This window comes from Mus caroli, unplaced genomic scaffold, assembly GCF_978045245.1.
Source record: "Mus caroli unplaced genomic scaffold, Mus_caroli_1 scaffold_12, whole genome shotgun sequence".
NCBI lineage: Eukaryota > Metazoa > Chordata > Mammalia > Rodentia > Muridae > Mus > Mus caroli.
Window position 1 is genome coordinate 16,715,020 of NW_028227267.1, and position 25,693 is coordinate 16,740,712.

Here is a 25,693-nt window from a genome sequence, read left to right on the forward strand (position 1 = left end):
CTGGCAGGAGAGAGGAAGGGGGTAAAAAGATTGACTTTTTTTTTTTTCAATTTGGTGTTAGCTGTCTGATACCATACTAGACAATTGAAAATATATATCTTTTAGCTACAGCATGATTTCTGGGGTGGAGAGCAGTCCTTATCAAAAAAGGAAGAAAAAAATCTTCCTTCAACATAATTGGTATTTTTGCTCAGAAGGAAGGGGAGATGCTGGGGGTAGCGGATTGATTGAAAGCAGATTGCCTTTTTGCCCAGAGAGAGTTATTAGGTACATTATCATGGCAACCTTGAAGAAGCCATATTGTTCCAATCTGTCCTGTATCTGATTTGAAGATTTACGGCCTTCCCCCTTTGTGCCAATAATCATTTCCCTCCATTTTGTTTTCCATACAATGGAAGTTATCAGGGAGCCCACATATTGAAAATGTTTGAATGTCGTCAGAATTGATGGATGGGGAGATGCTGCCTCTCTAGCCCTGTATCAGCACTGGAAGATCAGACCTGGCGGCCCACGCCTGAGGAAGTGCCAGACTCCCTATGGGAGTGTGGGAAAGCTTGGCAAGTGGAGATCATCCCGCAGGCAGTAGTTTGGGGAGGAATATTGTTTCAGAAAGAAGAAACGTGATACATATTATCCCACCTATTCAATATGACTGAAAATAGTTTATGATTGAGAGCAGAGCATGGGCTCCTTGGAAGCAGTGGATATTTACAGGGCATGATTTGAGGAAGGTCAGAGATTCTTGTCCAAATGATCTCTGCTGGCTTCCACAATACCTACAGACCTGCCTGGTGAGATTCATACTCTGATGTCAGACACTAATTAATTACATAGTCCTTGACAGATCTCACCAATTTTTCATCTTAGGAGCAACAACTCAGAGCTTTACAGGCACTGTGAAGAACACTTCATTCCTGAGGTTATCTCCAAGATCTTCTTGGAAAGGTAATAGATGGGTGGGCCAGCAAAGGAGCTACCATCAGCCTTCTAAAAGGGTAGGGACTGTGTGATATCTTTGTATCAGTACACAGCATGTGGCTTGTATAATTCCATCTAATCCTCAAACAACTGCAAGTTCTTACCATCAGCATATCTTTAGATCACCCCTCTGAAATTGTTTCTGTAAGATGCATCCCTTATGTTCACAGGAAGTAAAACTAACTGACTTGAGATATAGTCCAAGTGTTGAGACTTCAGTGCTCAAGGGGAGGGAGCTGACAGTAGAAGGTTGGTTCCCTCAGGTTGGGCAGGATTAGCCAAAGCATAGAGGAGGAGGCACTGCAGGAGTTCTTAGAGGTTTAGAGAGGTTTGTTGTAGGAATGGGATGGACAAAGACAAAATTCCCCTGTAAGACATCACAGCTTCTCAGTATCTCTAGTGTAAGCTACACTGCTCAAATGGCCCAGAAGGTTCAAGAAAACAAACAACAACCAAAAATAAGAGACATAGAAATTACCAAAGCCACTGTGCACAGACTCTAAACCAAACTTTAACTTTACTCATGCACTATGAGAAAATAAGGGACTACAAAAGGAATGTCAGCATCTGGACCAGACTTTGCTTTCCTATGGAGCTGAGGACTCCCACCAGACCAGGAATCTGAAGGACAACAAAGAGATCACTATTTACGGCAGAAGTTATTTAAATGGGTCACACTGAAAGGAACCAAACCATTTTCATGTGTGGCTCTGGCTCTTTGAGCCCAATGTTAATCTTCATGCCTGGACTCTATGTGGCCTTGATCCCTTGAACTGTGAAGACAGACAATAGATCTAAATCGGTAGCCATTTCTACTTTAATCTGATTGACACTTGTAGGTGGGACAAAGCTTGATGGATGAACAGATATTTCTGAGGCAAAGGTAACATAAATTTAAGCTAATATAAATGGCTTAGATGAAAGATCCATCTCAGATGAACAAGGAAGTGTGTTAAATATTAACACAATGGTAGTAAATGACTCGGTGGAAGGAAGTTATTTATCCAGTACCAGCACTGAGTGAGGGCTCTAGAAAGTGGGTTAATTAGGGATAGGTAGCATAGATAGACTGTGCCACAACTAAGGCATCTCATAGTTGAGTGTGATTACATCTTAACAGACCAATGTATAGCTACACTGGACTCTCTAAGGGGTAACTGGGAACTGCCACTTACTTATGCCATAGGTCATCATTCATCACCAAATATTTATGAGTGCTCCTCTGACCACTGGCCACCTCCATCTCTAGACTGTGGTCATCTATGTTCTCCTTGGTCACTCTACTTGTGTTGTTCTGGTGGGCCAGGAAGCCCAACATTCCAGGGTTGAGTGGCAAGCTGTTTCAGGATGGCCTTAGGGCAGGAGGTATAAGAGGAGGATGGGGCTTTTCAAGGCTCTGATGATAGGCCATCAGGGAGTTTAGTTTGATGAAAACAAAAATCTACACACTTTACACACACACACACACACACCAGGCAGTAATTCTGAGATCCAACCACTTTTGAAACATTCCACACTTCACCATGTAAAGGTTTTGGTGGTAGATCCCCACACAGATATCTGAGTATATCTTAACTTCAGAGGGTCTATGACACACACTTTGTCTAATGTCTCTATTTTTTTGATGAGGAAACATGTTCAGCCATTTGGTGCAAGGTGAATACCTAGGAAGAGCAGAACAGCGCCCTCTATTTGATGCCTTCTAAAAAGAAGCATCATCAAATGAGGTGGAAAGGACCTTGACTAGGTAACAAGAGACTGTGGAGCCTCAGGCCTCTGTGACTTGGAACCAGTGAAGAGGCTGACAGGACCTCACTCACCAGACCCCTCATGAATCCCTACGGGGTGCTTGCTCCCTGCCTATACGCTAGTTCTTGTCATCATTTTATCTTGTCTAGACGTCTGCAATCCCTTCCTGATTGATTTCCCTGTTTACTCCCCCCAACCCCCTCTGTCTCCCAAAAGCCAAAGAGCAAGGACTGAGGCAAATCTGATCACAATCAGGTCTTCCAAGGTCGGGGAGGTCTTAGATCTCTCCTTAGCCAGGCCTCACACCAGAAAGATAGTATAAAATGCATGTCTCTGGGCTGTTTATTTTTAAAGATACTATATCCATTTTTACTGGAACAAGTATAAAGGACTTAAGAAACCCATAGCCATCCTGTCACAATAAATCATACGGAGTAAATTGAAAATCCTATACAGCTTTTTCTGAATACATTGCACTCACTTTGTCAAAGAGGTAGATGAAATGTGGCATGTATTGATCTAGATGTCTCTGTGAAACTATAATATTTATATCAAATACATATGCTAGACTCTCTTCTGTCTTTCTGCTGAGCCTTCTAATCATGCCTCTCTCATCCCACCTCTTCCCGGCACCTCCTATCATTAGCAGCCCCTGGAGTGAGTCGATTGGATTTTAAGGAGTGCTTGGCAAGAAGAATGGGTAGCATTTTGTCACACAGAAGTTGGGTGGTTAGAGTCCCGGCAAGCCTCATGGTAGTCAGTACCAAGCTCATGTTTGCCCTGCTGTGTTAAATTTGAGTTTTTCTTCCTCATGAAACCTGGGCTTCACTTCTCACATCACCCAGCTGTGACTTTCTGACTGTGTTGTCTTAAGGCAATTGGCCCTGATTTGAGTTGTGCCTTCAGAACAGTTTCTCTCCTTCTGGCTTGTGACCTCACTACAGAATAAAAAGTTCATCCATTCCAACCTTCCTTCTTTCTTCTTTATTAAAAAAATCTATTCCTAGGAGTCTGTCTTGCCTATGGGGAAAGACTGACACCAACAATCAAAGCGAACTGACTAGAGCCTGCTGTTTGTGTCCTCCCATCCTAGCCTAGAAACTAGCTCTAGTTCAGCATGCACATACAGACACATGTCACTTGTTTTCAAGACTTATTTGTTGCAAAAGTATGCTTGGCTTGGACACTAAGCCAGAGGCAACACGGTCAACATTGAACAGTAAACTGTAAGAATGGCTGTCCAACTCAGCCTCCAGAAATCTTTTCCCAAGTCCATAAAGGAGCAAAAAATGAAAACAAAATCACAGAGTATTTATCATGCCCACAGTCACAACCTGACTATAACTATTTCCTGTAAGAAAAATGAAGGATAAAAAGAAAGATGAAAGGAAGGGAAGGGAAGGAAAAGGAAAGAGAAAAGGAAAAGGAAAAGGAAAAGGAAAAGGAAAAGGAAAAGGAAAAGGAAAAGGAAAAGGAAAAGGAAAAGGAAAAGGAAAAGGAAAAGGAAAAGGAAAAGGAAAAGGAAAGGAAAGGAAAGGAAAGGAAAGGAAAGGAAGAATGAGAAGGCAAAGGGATTTCCAAGCAGGTTTAAGGCTAAGATCGTCTACTCTTGGCCACATCTAGTGCTTTGCTAATGAGAAAGGAAGGAAATGTGATGTGCCTCCCGGTGAGGAAGAGAATGGAGCAATCGTCTTACGCAGCTGTCAACAGGAATATTTTGGAAAAGGCAGGCTGCTTTACTGCTTCACTAAATGGGGCAGACAGTAGAGCAAACAGATCCAAATAGCAAAGGCACCTTCATGAAGCAGAGCTCCAAGGTCATGGAACAGAGCATTGAACGACCCATCAGAGGAGACCTGGGAGCCCTTTAACAGAACTTGGCCTGCAAAACTGATGCACTTTGTCATTTGTAGCTGAGAACTCAGCCACCATTCCTAACCATAATGAGATCTCCATAATCAGGCAGGACACAGGGTCAGAGTCAGTCTACAGGTAAGGAATGACTACACATCTCTTGTAGCTTGTAACCTCCATGGACTATCAATCCGAGGGTTGACAAAGACAGCCTTAGCATGTATGGGTTCCACCTATCAAGCATACACCATTCATTCTGTCAAACACATCTCACTTTTAATTACACATGGTTTTGTTTCCTCTAATCAAGTTTCCACATCCAAGAGAGTCTAATCATTGCTTGAGATAATGGTAACAATTGAACCACGCTGGTGGCCAAATTCTGTAATGAATGACCATGAATTTCTGCTTCCTGGATGGCAAAGCCTCATTTCTGGCTGTTTTCTGTCCTTTCTGGGACCTTGCTCTTCAGATTTCTCCTGGATTTTATAAGTTACTTTAGTGGGTTTTAAAAAATTGCTTAGGCAGCAAAAATCCATCTCTGTTGCTTACAACCATAGATCTCTAAGGGTAGATTGGTTGACCTTTGCTTCAGTTTCTCATTAGTTTTTTTTTTTTTAATTTGATACTTTTTTATTTACATTTTTATTAGATATTTTCTTCATTTACATTTTAAATGCTATCCCCAAAGCCCCCTATACCCTCCCCCTGTCCTGCTCCCTAACCCACCCATTCCAGTGATCAGGTATTATCACATCACTGCCACCTTGCTATCTCTTTTCTCCTTTATTTCCTTTCAGAGAGGGGAATTTGTATCTGGACATGCACAGGTGGGCACATGTGCACATGGAAGCCAGAGGTTGGCATCAGGCATCTTCCTCAATTACTCTCTACATTATTTTCTGAAATGAGATCTCTCACTCAGCCTGGAGCTCACAGGTTTGGTTATGCTGGATAACTAGTGAATTCCAGGGGTCCATAAGTCTCTGACTGTCCAGCTCTGGGATTATGCGTATGTGCTCCTGTGCCTGGATTTTAAAATATACTTTCTAGGGATCCAGAACTCAGGACCTTACGTTCGAACAGCAAGCCCTCTACAAACTGGCCATCATCTCAAGCCTTAGACAGACTTATTAATAACTAATCGTACAACGGTGATGCAACCACAAATTACACGGATTCTTCCTTGGGTCTCCTAATGCACTCTGGCCTCTACATCTCATTCATCTCATTACTTGGGACTCGGTGATCCTTAGCCATTCTCAATAGAGCAGGACACCTTTGATGCGAACTTTTTCATCCTAGGCAGTTTCCTTTTCTGAATAGCATTTCTCTCTTTAGATCAAAGAAGCTTTCCCTGTCTCTATCTACTGTTGGGACAAACACAGAGAACACTGGCCTTACCTGGACAAACTCAGAGAACACTGACCCAAACAGGCCAGCCTCACCACTTGGAAATGAAGGTGGAATAGGAAAAAATAATTCCAAATATGTAAAATGTTTATAGTTTTCTCTTTGGGAATGATACTGATTTGTAAGGTGAGTGCAACCTTTCTCCCTAACACACCTGGCAAGTCATGCATCCTACCCTGCCACTGCGACTGGCTGTCTCACTGTGACAGCCTGATGCATCCTCCCCTTCTCACCCACTAGACCCAATGGGTGCTGCCTAAGCCAGCAAAAGTTGCTGGCCATTCTCTCTGAGCATACTCAAAATACATACAGATGCTCTCCAAAATAGGCAGGCTCCACATAGAAGCTTTCTACTTGACTGATGCCAAAGGCTACCTGTATAGCCATTCTGCTCAATTTCAATTTGACAGTAAACAAGTTATGTGGTTTATCCAACACTAGATTTGTGTTTAGATGGCCTTGCCTAACTATAGACTAATGTTTTAATGTAGCCTTTATGTTAGGCAGGTTTAAACTCGTATGCTCAGTAGGTAAAGCACACTGAGTGCATTTTATATACAGGTTATTTTCCAATTACAATGGGCTTATCAGGATGTAAGCAGGATGTAACAACCATCTGATGTTGAAGAACATCTCTACTGGTATTAGCCTTCATAGAATGCCAGTATCTGCAACTCCCAGGGGATTTGGAAGGAGCCATAGACTCAAAAGCCTGCTGAGGCATGATATGATCTATCACAGAAGGATACCTGTCTGGCTTAGGGAGAAGTAGACTTCCCAATGTTACTACCATGTCCCAAGCCCTCCTGAATGTCACCATAGCCCCCTTTCCTGGGTTGCTTATTAGCTCTGTAAGATTTTTAGGCACACTGGCTTTCTGCTGTTACCTCTACCCTAAACAGCCCCAGTGAGCTCATTAGGAACACACTGAGTTATCGTGTGATCTTAGGAACACTCTCTCTAATTTGCTTCCTGCCTTCATGATTATTTCACACCTTCCTGATTTTATTGTACCAAATTCCAGCCAAAAGAACAGCTCACTGGGATGATGTTACTACATAATCAAGCTCCCGTTTAGCTGCCACTGGCTCCTTGAATAGCTCTGATTAGACAAGGTCTCACATATTCTCCAAGAGAGCAACAATCACAATCTCTTCTTACTCCTCTTCACCACGGAGTCCAGCACAATTCCCGACTCATGGGAGGGTTTGAATAATTGTTGAGCCAATGTGTTGGAATGGGTGGTTTCCTAAATCTGCTTTAGATGCAAGCTGGCAAGACCCTTTGGCATCTGTGAGAAGCATCATGCATCTCTGATCTGCCTCCACATCTCCTTATTGGAATGGCACAGAGGAGGGAGAGCCAATGACCTTTACTGACAACCGGTACCCACAGTCAGAGCAAGTCTCCACGGTTGTGGGGATGGGAGCAGGCCGCTGCCATGTAATACCAGTACTGTATGGAGGTTCAACTCTGACAGCAACAGAATCAGATTTCCACATCCTTCATGCTGCATTGATATCTATGATATTTTAATACAAAGAGACGCTGGACTTGGCCAGTGAGAAAGTTTGCTGTTTTATTTTCAGAGCATGGTGACAGCAGTGGTGGAAAGAACCCCAAGTCTGCAAGGAACTGCTCGTCGCAACTTTGGAAAGACTTCTATCAGAATGAATGGCATGTCAGGAAGACAGAAAATAGGGTGCAACTTAGTCTCGGATGCTTGCATTTGTTCCTGGGATTCTAAATCTACCCAGCAAGGACTCACTCCATCAAACATGAGGCTGAGCAGAAAGAGTCTTTCGGGATTATAATTAGAAAATTCATAATCAGAATTCCTTTGTAAATGGAAGTAGGATATTTGAAAGCAAAAGTCTATGCTTGAATGCGCCCCCACCCCGCAAGGTACCCAGTTCATCTCCCACCTACATTTCTATTCTTGTTTAGAGAACAATAGGTGGAACATTCTGCTAAGAGTGTGGAAGGGAAGAAAGACAGCAGGGAAGGGGGGCAGAGGGGAAGCCTTCATCCCATCCGCATTACCCGGAGTTTGATTGACTATGCAGCCAAGTCTCTTTTCAGATGTTCAAGTTTGAAAAGGACTGGAGACATGCCTGAGAAGGACCCAAAGCAGATGCCAAGGAGGAAGTATCTGTATCCACACCCACCAAGGCCCCTGCCATTGGAAAGGACTACCTGGGACACTACATCATGTGGGGCATCTAATGCCAAATGCGTTGTGATCTGCCTCTCAGGACCCAATTTCAGAAGTCATCAGGGGTCATTTTCCCAAAGTATGAGGGCAATATTTTTTTTTCTTTTTTTCCTCTTTCCACAAAAAGTTTAATGCTAATCAAAGCAGAATGCCTAATCAGTTCAAGATGGCCTGTCAGCTTGAATTATCTATTTGTCTTCCTATTTACTGTATCTGTCTGTCTACAATTCTTTGTATCTTTGTGAAAATCAGTTATTAGGGCCCATGTTTCCTTCTGACTACAATCGCTACCAGATGAACCTCCCCGGTGATATGTTGATGATTTGCTAATTTATGGTTTTTAAAATCTAGGAATCCTGAGATATTGCAGGGGAGTCACGTGGGCTACGAGAGGAGAAGTGCTCAATGCTTTGCCTGACAAGGGATCAAAGATTGTGTAAAATGCAAGACTTCAGTCCCATTTCAACCTGAGCGATGTCTGAGGCAGAGAAATCGTAAATGACATCTTATGGGAAACATCCCTCCCGTGAGCAGTCCGGCCCTTGCAGGCCTGGGAGAAGTGAGAGTGAGCGTCACCCGAGATCCACATAAACAGGAAAGGAAAGCAAGCCCATGGTATCAAGCCAAGATAGCACCACATGAATTAACCCACATCCCACTCTTGCACACTGGAGGCCAGGCTGAGAGCAACCACAGCATTGCAGGGAGACTCCCTGGGATCTAAGGCAGGTTTAAATAAGCTCTCAAGCTGAACTTCCCAACCACTTAGGTGGCCAGATAGCTCAACAGAGAGCAAGAGCTGTTGTACGGCTGGAGGGTTTAATAGGTGTGCTGGAATGTATCTGTCCCTGATGCCTGGCACAGAGCAGGCAGTCAATAAACACATGTGGAATGAATAAACATGAAGGTACAGCACATGGTGACTCTCTTTTGGCAAGGATAGACCCCCAAGAGGGGGCAAATAAAAAGAATCTTTTTAAGGAAATAACCATATTATGGCCTTTAAAAATGGCCTGGAATCACTGTGGGTAAAACCTGAAAGTAGGGAGAAGATGGAGGAACAGCCCATGTAGAGCCAAGGTAGTAAGTAGGCATAAAGAAACATATGGGGTCTGAGTAAGGAGGAGGGATGGGGAGAGGAATGGGGAGAGGGAGGGGGAGGGGGAGAGGGAGAGGTAGCACGAACATGAATGAGAAGAACAGCCTATATTGAATAAATAGCTAAACTAGGCCCCAATCATAAGAAACCAGAAGGAGATGCATACAGCCCCATGACTAGCTAACAGAGAGGAATGCCCCGGCAAGCTGGAGATTGTGAAAGAGATATAGTTATTCTCTGAATTCTTGAAGCATTGGGTCCAGATGAGGGTAGAAAATATGGTCCCAGGTATACATGGAGTCCTTTAAATAAGTTTACTTCTATCTCTTGGAAATCGAGAGCTCAAAATGGACCAACCTACAAATCCTGAAACTGATCTAGATAAAACAGTATGGTGTTTGTATGTAAGAGACCAACACTGAAGCTCAAGAGCAAGAGCAATTGCTCTGGAGCAAGATATGGGTCTGGCTGTAGAAACTGCTCCCCACTCTAGAATTGGGAAGTCACCATGGAGATTTTCCTTCCATGCTAATTACATCCAGTTTCCTGTTCTCCTTTGTCCACTCCTTGTCTTTTTTTTTTTTTTTTTTTTTTTTTTATTCCTTTCTCTCCATGTGTCCTCTCAGCTTCTGGCTACCAAAAATCTGTGGAGCCCTCTACACCCACACTCTTCTCTCGGTCCCAAACACCTGGGCCAGAACTACCTCGGTTTGGGGCCATTGAAGCTACAGCATGGGAAACACAAGGCCTGGATGGCTCCCCAGCTGTGCTGTCTCTATCCAGGGGGTTACAGCTGATGGATTCCTCTCCATGGCCAATTATTTTCCATGGCCCTTGGCCATCTGACCTTGGACCATGATCTTGTCAGTTCTCATAAACTAACCAGGAGTAGAATGAATTACACTCAGAGAAGAAACCTCTGAGGAAACCATAAGAGGCTGTGGAAGGAAAAGACAGCAAACCAAGAAACCCAAGGCCATGGGAGTCTCCGTCTCACCCATGCCTCCACCACCTCTGAGCAGTTTTCATTGTACATGAAGGAAGGAGGCAGAGTCAAAGGCCTTGGGAGGCCGGCTAGGCTCTAGGAGAGCTACTATGCTGAATAAGATTTAGGGTCTCAGCACAAGGGGCTAATTGCCCACAATATTTCCAAATTATCCATTGATAAGTTTCTTGGTCCCTAACTGAACCCTTTGTTAACATGTCGGTCTCGGGGGTCGGGGATTTAGCTCAGTGGTAGAGTGCTTGCCTAGCAAGCTCAAGGCCCTGGGTTCGGTCCTCAGCTCTGGAAAAAAAAATGATAACACTTTGGTCTCTATTCTTAGTTGTCCAGATGTGTGGCACAGCAGCCGGTATATGTATGGGTGCCCGCTCCTCCTGCTGGGATAGAGGACATAATGAAAAGGGTGAAGAAGGCCTTGAAGTGTGGACAAGGAGGAAGATTTGGGAATGCCACAGGAAATGGTTATGTTGTGCCAAACATATTGATTAAAAGTTACAAGGAAGCACCAAGGGGGCCTCCATATGCTCCAACACCTGCATGTGGCTGTCCTCCATATTCTCCAATACCCGCATGTGGCTGGTGTGTCTTTCAAGCCTTACATTGCTCTGTCACACTGGTTTCCCATCCTGAATGATCTTTGGACTTCACATTTTTGTGTCTCTGCAGTTGGTGTATCATATGTTACATTTGGTTGTCTGACAAGTTAATATATTGTTATGAGTAGTTACTGCTGAGTAAAATATGCACATACCAAAAAAATCTCTCAACTATGTATATGTTTAAGTTGTTTTCTAGGTATTTGCTGAATTCAGTCCTGGCGGGAAGTGTGTATACATGTGTGGATGAGGACAGTACATGCAATATTTGCATGCAGCAAAACTCAAAGTACTGCCTGCTATTTTAAGAGTCTCAACTCCAGCTCTCAACAAAGTTAAGCCCCTTCCCTTTTGCAAATGCATTTAATTTTATCTGGAAACTTTTTGACGTTCAGAATAGAACAACTGTAGTTTCTCATTATGTTTGCTGCCAGAATCCATGCTTCGTTGCTCAAGTAAAGACCTTATATTGCTAATTACTACCACATGCCCATATCCCAAGCGAAAGGAAACTTATTGATTCTGACAGCCCATTCTCTCAACACTGAATTCCAAATGAAAACTCAAATTTTGGCCAAACATAACATTTCATCAATCTTGTTCTACTGACTGGAGAACCAACATCAAACAAAGGGTGCTAATGGCTCTTTATTACCGCTCCTTTCCCAAGCTTATATTTTCTGATGAAAGATCTAAGTGACCAAGGGCTTCTTTAAACTACTTGGTAATTAGCTTTTGAACCAGGAAACAATGCATAAAGTAATGAGCACAGCCCTGGTGTTGATGACAGGACGTACACTACATCCCGCAGGGTCTGGGGACTTTGGAGACCCAAAAGAGAACATTAAAAGCAAAATGCACTTTCACAAAGGAGAGTGGAGCAGAGAGAGAGGGAGGGAGGGAGAGAAGGAGAGAAGGAGAGAGAAGGAGGGAGAGAGAGGGAGAGAGGGAGAGAGAAGGAGAGAGGCAGAGTCGAGAGGAGAGAGAGAGAGAGACAGAGAGAGAGAGAGAAGATTTCAAAATCTAAAAGTGGTGATAACAGATTTCAGAGCCAGAACAAAACTGGAGGAGGGCCCATAATTTGAAGTCCTCAGCAGGTGGGGCTTTGGGTGGACATGCCAGACTTTAAACCTGACCAGATCAGACCAGGGCAGACCAGCAAGTGCTTGTCTTAGACCCTCATTTTGGGCCACCCATCAACAAAATCTGTCAGCCAACAGCCCACCCATATTGGGCCACAAATACTACTCTGTAAAAAAAAAAATCCCACCTGGAAATTAGAGTCAAGAAATACTTTCAACTTAGATTTCAAAGCAATTGATTTTATTGACTTCATTGGGGACAGGGATAAGGAGATGCCGGCTGAGACCAATGGGTTGAGACAGCTATAATGAGGGCCTGGGACTCTCGGGATGCCCATATCTTAAAGGCACACTGAATTAGGAAGCTGTTTTCCTCTTGGCTTGAGATAAATGATGGAGGAAAATCTTTGGGCTTATTTGGCCTTTTGGAACCAACCGATGGCCCAGACATCAGAACAGCTTGGTTCTAACCTCATCCAGGGTTGTTAAGATAATAGGAAGGGGAAAGGCCTATAGGGGGAGATGGAAAGACATGCCGCCTTACTGAGAAGGTGCCAACTGGCCTCTTTTCCCACTGTCCTTTGTGTCTATGAAAGGAAACTGCTGTCCTGTGGGTAGTTCAAGGAAATGAGCCCTTTCTCCACCTCCTCATTTTCTAAACAGAGGACTGGACACCTGAGCTCAGGATGTGTTGGACTCAATAATCAGAGCGAGCCTCCCTGGGCTTCATCCAGCAGGGCCAACTGTCATGACAGAGGGGCAGCCATGGGAGAAGGCCCTACCGGCCAGGCTCTAGTTTTCTTAAACACCAAACTAAGGTAATAATTTGACAGTCAGTTAGAATAAGCAAGAAAATAAAATAATTCCATGATAGGGGACAGGGGACTGGCATGAAAGGGCCCCTTTTCTGCATTTTAATAGAGATGCAGATGTCGGTCCCTGGTATGTATATCAGTGCACATCCTCCTAGGGGTGGACAGCGTGCTTGACCATTTTATTCTATGCACATCATACCCTGAATTAAGAACAAAGCCGATTGGCCCCCAAGAGCTTTCAGGGCAACTTCTTAGTGACCTTTGAAGACAGTTGCAACCATCCCATCCTTCCACCTTAGCTCCTCCGCTGAGATGGCCCTACTAGAGGATCAGAAGATCAAGGTTCCAGCATCAACATCAGAATAAGACTTCTGGTCCCTGCCAGACTCACGCTCTGATACTGGTGCTCATGATATTGATACTGATGATACTGATGCTGAAAAAGTTACCTGAGCAGAAACTTGAATAGTTCCCAAGAGGAAAACCTTCACGTTTGAGAAATAAAACAAAAAAAAAAAAAACCATATCGCTAATTGCCTGTGGCACTCTGACACCCTAACTGCAATACTTCCTGCCTAGGAGGCATTTCCACTGTGTAATGAAACCCTTTATCAACAAGGTCTCCTTGCAGCCACTGGCATTTCCAGTAGGGAGGATGGGCCAGGCCTTGGCCTGTGCCTGACACAAAGGACAGTGGGAAAAGAGTTCTAGCCCATTAGTGTGCATGCCAGACCTACCAGGAAGTCATGAGACCTCAGTTGCAGAGACCAGAATTTGATCATATCACCAGCTCATGAAATGAGCTTGGTGAATATGATAAGGTATGAGAGCAAAAGATATGGTTCCAGGCGCACATGGACACCTTTGAATATATTTACTGTTCTCTCTTGGACTTTGTGAATGGTCACTAGACCTCAAGATGGTCCAATCACCTCCCATGCTCTGAAACCAGTCTTCTGCAGAATGCACACCCTCCCTCATTAAAAAAAAAAGCAGGAAGGAGGGATATCGAGAAGGGCTTGATTCAATGTCACTGCTGCAGAGACTTTCCAAGTCACTCAAGCACATGTCCTCAGGTGCAGCTGACTTACTTTCTGCCTCCATGTTTGTTAAAAGTCCCGCCGAATTTATTCCGATTCAGGATGAGAGCAGCAATTTCGGGCACGTAGCGGGCAAACATTGCCTACATGCATGAGACAAAGAAACAAGAGCCAAACAGAAATGGCATGCAGAGAGGCCCCTACGCCGCGGAGGCCACAAAAACCTCTTGGCATACTTACTTTCTTCCACTAACCGCGCTATAGGAGCCCCCGTATTTCTTGCGGTTTCCTATTAACTCTATGATTTCAGGGACGTAGCTGGCAAACATGGCCTGAGGAGAAGAGGGGAGACAGAGAGAGACTAAAAAGACAGGCCAAAGAAAGGGTGACCTTTTCAGAAGTGGGATACTAAGATCTGAAAACACAAAAGGATTAGACCTGTAAAGGTACGGATTCGTGTGTTGGATTATACAACAATAACAGGACAAAGGGGAAAGCTCCTGAAACCACACAGAATGCAACATACGTGAGTTGACCTAGACAGTAGAAAACAACAAACCACAGTCAAGAAAAATATAAAGGAGACAAGTGTAAACGAGCTGACATCTTGTAGAATGGTGCCAAGTATTCTCACACACACACATTCATGACAGGCATTCATGGATACACACATGCATGGACACACACATATGTGCACATACATACACAGATGTGTACACAGCTACACATGCATGTACACGCATGGACACTTGCACACACATGTATACATTTCTGTCAAAAAGGTCCTTCCACATAACACTCAAAGGAGAATTTTTTTTATGAGTAGCTAAAGACACTAAACACTAAAAAGAAGATTAAAAATAAACATTTTCATTTAAAAATGACTAAAAAGCATAAGAGGTCAACTTTGGAAATCACACAAGAGGAAAGGATGGAGAGCGAGGAGACACGGAGCTGCCATGTTTTACCCAACAAATCCTGCTCTGTGGCTGGATAATGGGGTCTCCTGAACTACAGGACCCTGCAGGGATGCTGCTAATGTCCACCCCACACACATTTATATACATTTTTTAAAAATGTATATGTCCTATGCATACAAAACAGAGATAAATGTATGCATCACTTCATATAAATGTGTGTGCGGTGCACATGCGCCACAGCTGTGTGTGGACTAGAATCTCAGCCACGTACCTCATACCCAGAAAAATAAAAATCAGACTTCGCTATAAGCTACTTTGAAAGCGAAAATGCAGCAACTGTTCCCTGGAATTACATTGTATGCAGTGATTTCTTGCTACATAGGAACCAGTGAAACTTGTTCCAAGGAGAGAAATGGAGTGGGCTTTGGACACAATCATGTCCTGACTATAATGACATTTCCTAAATGAAGGGACCCTGCTCTTTAGGGGCAGGTGCCAGCCACAGTGTTTGTTGGAAGTTTGGGGAGGAACATTAAGGGGAGGGGAGCTCTTGAAACCGCCATCTATCTACAGAGTCTGGACAGCATCTACCAGAATCAACAGCAGCTACAATATCTGATATTGAATTCCTCTACTAAAGGACACTCTCATTTATTAATGGCATGCCTCCCTTAAAACGATTAGGTTTGTTCCTAGTGACACGGCTGTCCCCACTGAGGACAATATGTCTGGTTCTAAGGGATAAGTGTAACATAAAGAAATATGCAACAAAGACACTGTGGTATTTGGATTTAGCTCTCCTGGGTGCATTAAGGCAGTTACTTGCTCCCAGTGCAAAACACATTAAAAATACTATGTCTAAGGAAGTGGGCATTGGAAAATATTAATAATCATTAAAATAGATACAATGAGAAAGAGGTTTTTTTTTTACCAGTCCCCCGAGGATGAAGAAGACCATGAAGAGGCGTCCAAGTGTGGTTTTTGCATAAACATCCCCGTAACCCACTGTAGACATTGTGACCATGAGTAAGTAGACACATTCCCAGTACGTAAGTGCCTGGTTGTTTTGGAAATTTTCCCATGGGTCCCCTGAATTCTCCACCTACAGCAAGGGAGGGGGGAGGGAGAGAAAAGAAACCCATCAGATGTTCATATGTATAGTATATGCAAACCAGGATGCCCAGAGCTCCTGAAAGTTGTTTGGTTTTTTTTTACATACGCTTCATATTCTCAATACAGAATAGATGATTCTCATTGCTAGTCACTAAGGCATGATTCACCAGAAACCCCAGGGGTTGTCAGAGAAGAGGGAGTAGATGTAGCAACAGGGAATGCCCTGTGACTGAGGAGGGCACCAAGGACAGGGATGAGAAGGAGCATCGCTGGTGCGCTTTCCTACACATCACTGATGCTTGGTGCACTTTACAGCATCTCTTTAAGGCAGGTGTGAGATGCTTCCTTCTGCCAGGCCCTTGGGAATTCCTGCTGATACTCTAGACTTTCCTTTCACTCGTGTAACTAAGAACACGAGACCCAACCTCACATCTACAGCCGGAATCCAAAGCATCCTCTCTGCTTCTGGGACTGCTTGTCTTTCTTCACCAGAGCCCACCAGCAATTCTGAGCCTCAAGGGGTTTGGAAATTTCCTCTGAAACAAGAGGAGTGACCTCTTGGAAACTGCAGACACATGCACACACACACACACACACACACACACACACACACACACACCATTAGAGAAATGGCTGCAGACGTCCTCAAAATGGCCATTGAGCCAATAGTTTCTGCTTGTGCAGCAGAGCTCCTGAGGTCTGCGCAGATGCTCAGTTCTGTGAGCTTGGCTGAAGCCCAGCAGGGAGCAAAGAGTGGGAGCTACAGCAGGATTTGGGGAACCTGAACCCAGAACTGGCAATTGGCTTCAGAAGGAACTGAATGATAAAAGGTGAAAGTTGACTAGTTACATAGGGACTGGAGAGGTGGCTCAATGGTTAGGAACCATTGTTCTTGCAGAAGACTGGAATTCAATTTCCAGCATTCACTTGTAGAGAGCCTAAAGCCCTCTGCTTCCCTCCAGGGGTACATCCACACATGTGCACATATCCCTACAGTAAAACACAGGCATACACATAATTAAAATATGTATAGGACTCTTGCAAAATCCATAATTATCTTGTTTAGCAGATGGAAATAAAGTCACTTATGCTAAGTTTTATAGTCTGGTGGGGTTTTCTTCTGATTGTAACAGTTTGTGTGCAGATGAAATGTACATTTCATAGTAGCTACTCTCTCTGAAAGCAGGCTAGAGAAATCTGCCCTGGGGAGGTGTGAAAGGTTTGCCTTGCTAATAGCATTCAAAGAGTCATTAGTTTTTAAAAACAACAAAAAAACAAAACCAAAACCATTTGGGGGTTTTGAAACAACTTGAGAAGTCATCTAGCAAGACAGTCAAAAGCAGCTTTTTTGTGCGAGAGAAGTAGGGACAGATCCCAGGATTTGCATTTGTTGTTTACAAAGAGCTGTTGAAGTTCAAACTTTCAGTAGAGGTGCCAGACTTTTCCTGGGCGTTTGCTGTGGAAGCACTGCCATCTTGTGGCCTTCTGAGGTTATTGCATACAGAGTGAAAAACTAGGCACGTCTCCCTGAAGCAATACAGGTGAAGCTGAAAGATGTCGTTTGATTCTAGGAACATTACTCACTATTTGGAACTAGTTTCAGGGGTGGAAGTAAAGGGTAGGGAATTCTGGAAATTGAGTAGTTTGTCCCTCTTTCCCGTATGTACAACTAAACTTGTCTCTTTCCAAGAAAACAAATGTTAAGTAATAAAACGGCCTAGCAGGGGCCTGCTCCATGCCAGCCGGGAAGGTAGGGTCTTCAGGGCTACTTACCAAGTGGATGAATCCAGCTGCAGTCAGCCACGTGCTGATAAATATGGAGAGCAGGTTCACCAGCTTGATGGAGTTACTGTACAAAGGAGACAAGAAGAGTCCCAAAGTTAGAGAGAGAAGGCCCGTTTGGAACTGCCCGATGGTGTCACAGTGTCCCCTCTGGGGCAGAGGCAGGCTGCTGTCATCATCAAGGAAATTTGACTCAGGTGAGAGACATTGGTCAGGAATGAGGGTCTCAACAGAGTCTGTAGGAAAATCACAGCCAGACCCTACATTAACCCCTCAAACGTTGCTAAAACTTAACTTGTCTAAAACAAAACCCTTCAAATATATATTAAAAAGAAACCAGAGAGAAGAGTAAATAAAATTTGTGTATCCTTCACCTAAATTGACATTTCCCCATGTCTTCATCATCTCTGCAAGTATGTCTTATTTTCTTCAGTGTGATAATTCTTTCTGGTTGTATTTGTTTTGTTTGAGCCATTGTGTTGTGGACATCACCACACAACCTCTAATCACTGCGGCATTCTGCTCCGAAGAGCAGACATCATGCAATAGAATCTGGACACATCTGTATATCAGAAAATGAATTGAATTCAGCAATGTGATCTAGCATAAAATCCCAATTTAAATGCTAGTTGTCCTGAAGTTATATTTAATGATGTTTCCATCACGTTCATCTTGCAGAAAAGAACTCTGTCTCCCACCTGTTCTTTTACCTGTTCTCCCATTACTGGCCCAATGCAGCCTGTGGTGCTTTGAATAGATATGGCCCCCATACATTCATGTATTTGAATGCTTGGCCCATAGGAAGCACTATTAGGAGGTGTGGCCTTGTTGGAGTAGGTGTGGTTTTGTTGGAGAAAGTATGTCGCTGTAGGGGTGAGCTTTGAGATCTCACATGCTCCAGCTATGCCCAGTGTGGTACACAGTCACTTCTACTGCCTGTGGATCAAGACGTACAACTCTCAGCTCATTCACCAGCACCATATCTTCCGGCATGCTGCCATGCTTCCCGCCATGATGATAATGGACTGAACATCTGAACTTTAAGCCAGCCCCAATTAAATGATTTCCTTTATAAGGGTTACTGCCGTCAGAATATTTCTTCACAGCAACAGAAACCCTAGGACACAGCCCCAGCAGAAGCTAATCCTTCTCTTTGGATAATTCATCTATGGTAACACTGCCCTCTTTCTGCCTATTTCTTTCTCTTGGGTAATATATTATCTACTTTCTAATGGCTTAGAAGGTTAACAATAGTGACATCTGAGACTTTCACAGTATGTACGCAGTGCACCCACACACCATCATGCTGATGTTTGATGTACACTGACTAATTTCTCATAGGATCCTTCAAGATCATCTGGGGGAATTGGGAAACTGACAAGTTTAGTTCAGTAGGCCCCACAGTTGGAAATGGAACTACTGTGGCCATTTCAGCCACTTTCTATTACTGCACAGCCACAGTGTCGTGTCAGTGGCATAGATGGCTGCTAGCTTTTGGATCTTGAGCATACGGCTAAAAGGGCAGGATGGAGGTTGTTGTTGCTCAGTCTGGGGGATTCGTAAGGGAGGCCTCCTAACAAAGGCTGTGGTCATGTTTCCTGGGTGGAGCATGACGAAGGGAGCTTTCTCTGCTTATATTTATATAACTGAAGAGAGGAGTCCAAGTTCCCGGTTTGCCTGGCGTTGATTCTGACAGTTCAGGACAAGAATGAGTAAACACTTCCAAAGTTGTGGGTGAAAGTGGCCTTTTGAGGTGTGTGGGATGACATCCTCGGGGTTGGAAACCATATGCCGGCAAAACAGCAGACTGTCCATCCTGGGCATCTTGGTCCTCGCCAGGATCACCCACCGTTTGTAGTCCCTGAGCACTGCTGAAGCTTTTTGATGTACTAAGTATTTGCTTTCGTCCTCCCCCGCTTCACTCTTTCCTCTAATGCAGGTGGTAGGTGAGAACACCACTGTCACTCACCATTGAGGAAACCGAGCATTAGGGGGTGTAGATAGCTTGCCTGGGAATCACAGCTACAAGTGGCAGGCCTCATATAAGTAGCTTGGGAACACAGTATAGGAAGCCTTAGGGATCTTCTTTTCCCTTACCCTGTAGTTTGCCCATCATCGCTTCCTAACGACCCATCTCCCCACAGCTACTGACATGGGAGACCAAGGTGTCCACCAAGGACTTCCTTTACTAAATAGTCCAACGGAATTCAGCCAACATCAACATCAGCCAACAGAGAAGCCTGCCAGAGTTTTTCAGGAACTTTGTGGAAGAGAGTTCTAATCCTTCTCAGATACAATCCTTGAAAAGACCTCCAGAGAACAAGCCCAAAAGAGATGAAGAGAGAGGCAAGGAGGGAAGCTGACGTCCTGAGTGTAGATATGCAGAAAGTCTGTCACTCCCTCTGGGACCCAGTCACTCTGCCACTTGCCTATACACAACCGAAATGGCTCACATCTAGAATATTCTCAGAGAACATACGAATTGGCCATATCTGCCCACTTTGTGACCTGATATGGTTAGCTCCAGGGCTCTGGATGCTGTGGTATGAAGCTAGCACTCCCAAGCACAAGCAGCCTTGTGCTAACTCCTGACCTTCAAGCCTTTTCCAGACATCTCAATGAGTCACTCTGTGCTTCACCTCATATCAAGCTAAGTTCTCTGACTGAGAATGGAATTGCCAACTTAAAAAACAAAAGCTTGAGGCTTGCCCTGTCTCATCAGCTATGTTACCACTAAACCTTGCCCCCAGCAAATTTCTCAATGAAAAATCAAAGCAGAACAGCCCATTTCCCTGTCTCTCCCTTGCGAGCCCCCTAAGATGTGATCTGATATTGAAGAGAAGCAAGTAGGGAGAGCAGGTAGCCTATGGCAAAGAGAGGGGAGGCATGTGCTGCTCTCTATTTCCAGGGGAGAATTCAACACCTAATTGAGTCACTTCCAGACTCCCCAATCCTCAGGGCCTGCGCAAGCACTGTACCATCAAAAACCATGCAGAGTCTTTTTAAGATATTAAAGCTACTGATGTCTCTTGGTGCTTTGGGGAAATGGCCTAAATATGGTGATTATTAATCTCTAAATGATTGTCACTGGGACATTAATGGTGCTTAAGGGAGCTCTTGCTGAGTGCAGAACATTTAATCACCACTGCTGAGACAGACCAGGTTTGTTGTGGAAATCTGATTAATTGTATGACATCAGCAACATCACAGATTGTTCGCATGAGGAAGTGGACTTTCAAGCTGAACCCTACGACCAAGTTAATACCTGAAAGCTATGTAGAAAACCTGCAAAATTAACCCCGGTGGTGAGTGTTCTCTGTTCTTTGGGATGTGGATTTGGACATCTGGAAGATGACTGCTTCGAAGGAGGGAGGGGTTGCCAGCAGAAGACATTGAGTATTTGTGGCAAAAAAAGTCATTGGAGATGGCTATCTGCAGCCTTTGTGGTCAAGCCCAAAGGCTTGAATCAAACATGAAATTATCAGTAGTTAGAGTGGCACTGGCCATGCAGAGTCTAGCTCCTTGCTTTGAAGGAGAGATTGTGATCTGACCATGAAAACCTGCCCCCTCTTTTTGTAAATGTCATTTTTGTGTTTTTATGGAAACTTGTGAATTCCCATACATGAATTCTCCGTGGCTGTTCTGGTTTGGTATGTGTCTTAGTTACTTTTCTATTGCTATCAAAGATACCAGGACTAAAGCAATTGATAGAAAAAAAGCATTTATTGGGGCAAGTCCATAGCCATTATGTCTGGGAGCATGGCAGCAGATATGCAGGTATGGCCCTAGAACAAAAGCTGGGAGGATCCATCCTTATCACTTGGCAAGGGGAAGGGACTGGTGTGGCCTTTGACACTTCAAAGCCCACACCCAGTAACACACCTCCTTCAACAAGGCCTCACCTCTCAATCCCTCCCAAACAGTTCTACCAAATTAGAAACAAGTATTCAAATACATGAGCCTCTAGAACTCATTCTTATTCAAACCGCCACAGCAGGAAATGTTTCCCAAGGGCTCATAGGTTAAGAGGACTTGCTCCCCACCTGGTGAGACTATTTTGGGAGGGTCTGAAAACTTTAGGAAGTGGAGGAAGTAGGTTAGAAACATTAGAAGCCATGTATTCCTGGTGGCTACATCTTGTCTCTGATGTCTTCTCCCATTTTCTACTTATTTTCCCTCTCTCTAGGTAGCTATGAGGTGACCAACTTTGCTTTCTCAGGACACTCCACTTTGCCGCCAGGCAGGAGCAACAAAGCTAGCCAGCCATGGGTCAGAAACCTCTGAAACTCTGAGCCCAAATAATTTTCCTTGCTTATGTTGTTTTCTCAGGAATTTTGGCACAGTCTGACTAACACTGAACTCCAGTCATTGATATGGGTGGACACAGTGATTCATCAATAGGCAAGCAATAGTCTGACTGATCAGTGACCTTTCCCAGGACCCCTAGGTGCTGGGAGAGAGTCTGATTTCGAAAATTATAGCAGTAAAGCCAAAGCTGCCAAGAGTTCATCTCTGCCCTTACAGAAAATAGGACATGTCCTGGTAAACCTTGAAAATGCCAGCCACTTTGTACAAGAAAGCACAAATTCTGCCCTCTTGCTGACTGCTACCTTGCTTCTGGTTGAGGGCACAGCCAGGAGCCAATGGCCATTTTTATCTTTTCTTTGCAACATTTGCTAGGTAGCTAAGAAGTGTCCCAAATTGGAGAATTGACTGGACCAGGTCACATGAGATTAATGAACTTTGTGATACAAAATGAATCAAAATCAAGTTGTGTCATGTCTGCCCCTAAGTTATCTCTATAGTTTGTTCTTTAGTTATCTCTGTATTGGTCTCTTCCTTATCCTCCTGACCTGCTCTGAGGCTTGGCCTCAAAAGCCCTTCCCTACTACTGTTCCTTTCTGGTCTTAAGACCTACTAAATCTTAGATACTTCAAACCAATTCTATACAACTAGAGGAAACATGGATTTTCAGAATGCTATGTCCATATTTCCTCCCCCAGTTAAAAGCCTTCAACATCTCCATCTTGCGGCCCTCACAGGCAGGCTTCAACCTTGTATTTCCTGTAATCTCTGGAGCAAATATCCTGCTTCACAAACAGCCTTGGGGCCATTTCTAAGGCTATATATGTAATAAAGGTAATTTCAAAAATGTTCCCTGCGTGTGTTGTTTGGGTAACTGGTTAGCAGCTGTGCACATAGGCAACATAGGAGTGAAAATTTTCACCGTAGAGAGCAATGGCTTTCTGAGCACAGCACAGCACAGGGCAGGCACAGTGTCTTACTTCACCCTTTACACACACTCTTACATATGGTACAAATGTTCGCAGGAAGCACATGTTACTTAAACAATTAGAGGAAACCATGAGGCCATTTTCGTCTTAGAAAACAAATGTACTGGTAATCCATGTTTTAAAAAACATTATTGACTTTGTTGAATGAGATGTGGGATTAAAGCCCATAAGCAGATTTCATCTGGATTTCATGGTGGAGCAAATGACCCAGCACTGGAAGTTGACTCACCAGCTTGTAGGATGGCTGAGGAACTTCCAGAAGCTCACGTAGATGGCCCAGAATCTCTGGTCTTCCTTAAATAGGCCAAGTCAGGAGACGGAGAATCTTAGCCCCCTGCTAACCTACAGGTTGGGGACTTGCCCTGATTCTGGCTACACAATCCCATGCCTGTCCTCCTGCTCACTCTGTCACTCTGGTTCCTTCTGTTGTCCTCTTAATTACCTCTCCCCACCCACCAACATACTTACTGCTGTGTTCCATTTCTCTCAGTTCTAAGATGAACTAAGCAATGGAAGAATACAAAATAAAACCATGGTTTTCAAACCATTATTTTTATCATATTTGTAGAGCCCCCCCCCCTCAGACTGGCAGGGGATTATTACAAGAGAAAGCCAGGCAGGATTTTCCTAACAATGATGACACAGTTCCCCACCTCACAAAGTCACCATGAAAGCATCCGAGTGTACAGGGCTCACAAGAGAATCTGCCCAAGGCTAAACCCTAGAAACCTGTGGCTTCATTTCTTCCACAGAGCTGAGAAACAATCTTGGAGTGTCTGAAGGAAGAAGCAGGGTGTAGCCTGGTACCCTAAGGAGAAAGTGTCCCCACACTCCTAGAGTTCCTGCAGCTGAAGGAAGCATTTCTTACCTAGAGATTTGGTTCCTACCTCCCTACCCTAAACTCACTCTCCTATGTCAACCACATGTTCAGGAGCACAGAATGGCTCAAAGGTCCCACAGGTGTCATATTCTCTCTCACTGTGTGCTTTCTACAAATATCTTGATAGAACTCAGAGCATCTTCCCTACCCTTCATGTGACCATCCTACAGACCCACTGAATGGCAGACACTTGATTTTTCTCAAGGGTTCTTTCTTCTCCTAGGGAAAGGCTTTCCCTGCTGCACAGCTCCTACCAGGTCCAACACAACAACTCTGCATCTCAGACCTGGGCTCACTCCTGTTCTAACACCTATACTCTGGCAGGAGGTCTGGTTTAGATTTCCCATCCCATGAGACCTCTAGCTTTCGAGCTACAATATTTGTTGGGACGCTCACCATCCATATTCACTTGTGCGTTCATAGATGCTCACCTTAGATTCACAGGGTTCACATGGTCACCTGGTTCTAACTGAAAATAATAGGAACCAGGGACATACCCAGTCTGAGGAAAGACATTGTCTGAGAGTAGGAGTTTCTGTGTGGAAAGTGACAGTCCTGAGAAAATGCTGCTTGGGGGCTAGGATTGGAGTCACTCAATTGCTGCTACTGTGCAAAAGAGCTGCTGCCCCCAGAAGCACAATCCCTCTTCCTCCACCCAGACATTTCTCCTGTCAACCTCCTTTGCTTGGAAAATTAAGCAGCATCATAACTACATAGCTATGAAGAATCTGTTCTCTAAGACAGCCATATCCAACTTCTAAATCTAAAAGAAAGGCCATCTTTGCTGAGGGGCAGGAAATAGGTGAGTGTCCTAACACAAGGCTGGTAAAAGATACTCAGATGGCATATCATGGTCACTCAGAGGAGATCTGCATGGGAAGAGGAGGGCCTGAACACCATTCTCCCTGCAGTATTGCTAGGATCTTCCTAGAGTCCCAGTGTCATAGAACAAGTCTCATTGATTTATGAGGTCAATGACAAACAGAAGAAAGAGACCCGAGGGTATGTGAGAGCATGTGTATGGTTCCATTATAGCACCCCTATCCTAGTCCCTGCTAGAACACAAATCTATAGGACAGGTCCCAAGTTTGGTACTATATACCCACCAACTCTCCCTGAGAGTGGGGATGGGGGGCCTGATCAGCCTTGTAATGCAAGCTCGGTATATGTTCATACTAGATATGCTTTTCTTGTTGTTTGTTTGATACAAGGCCTCTCTCTGTGGGCCTGACTAGTCAGGAACTTATTATGTAGAGACAGGTAGCCTCAAATTCACAGGGATCTGTATGCCTCTCCCTCCCTAGTTCTGGGACTAAAGGATCTAGTTAGATACACTAGCTTTGTTAATCACTTCTATTTCAAAAGTAATATAATCCTACTGCACAGAAGATCTATTAAAAGGTAAAACTTAAGGCTACTACTCAAAGAACACTTAAGAATTACTGTACATTTAAAAAATTACTATCTATGAATAATATTATAAATAAAAAATAGAGGAGCAATAAATTTTTACCTCTGAAGATAAAATATAAAGGGATAAGGCATAACTTAAGAGAGCTTCGTGGCTCTTTGTACACTTTGCACTGTCAATAGAAAGTGAATTTTATCTCTTATTGATACAAATGAATAATTGGAAAGGAGGATAATATAGAATTGAAATAAGGATCAATAACAAAATAAAAGCACACTTGCCAGATATACCGGATTCAAGAAGCTAGGTTTTCACGCGTAGGAAACCAACAGAATCCAAGCCCTCGAGCAGCAGGTACATTAATTATACCCGGCACAACACAGAGGTGTCCTGCTTTCTGTCACTCATCAGACACATTAAGGCCAACCACAGAGGAAATGGAACATTAG

The 25,693-nt window shown here is 43.9% G+C and overlaps 1 protein-coding gene across 17 annotated transcripts in view; it reads right to left on the reverse strand.

Annotated features, from left to right (window-relative positions):
* Kcnma1 (potassium calcium-activated channel subfamily M alpha 1) overlaps positions 1 to 25,693 on the reverse strand; it is a 700,771-nt gene that overhangs the window by 214,053 nt on the left and 461,025 nt on the right. For all 17 annotated transcript variants that reach the window (XM_021182666.3, XM_021182664.3, XM_021182654.3 and 14 more), the window contains exons 7-9: positions 17,651 to 17,726; positions 15,696 to 15,866; positions 14,085 to 14,176 (exon numbers count right to left, since the gene is read on the reverse strand). In XM_021182666.3, the coding sequence (XP_021038325.1) occupies positions 14,085 to 14,176; positions 15,696 to 15,866; positions 17,651 to 17,726 (339 nt within the window). The remainder of the gene's footprint in view (positions 1 to 14,084; positions 14,177 to 15,695; positions 15,867 to 17,650; positions 17,727 to 25,693) is intronic.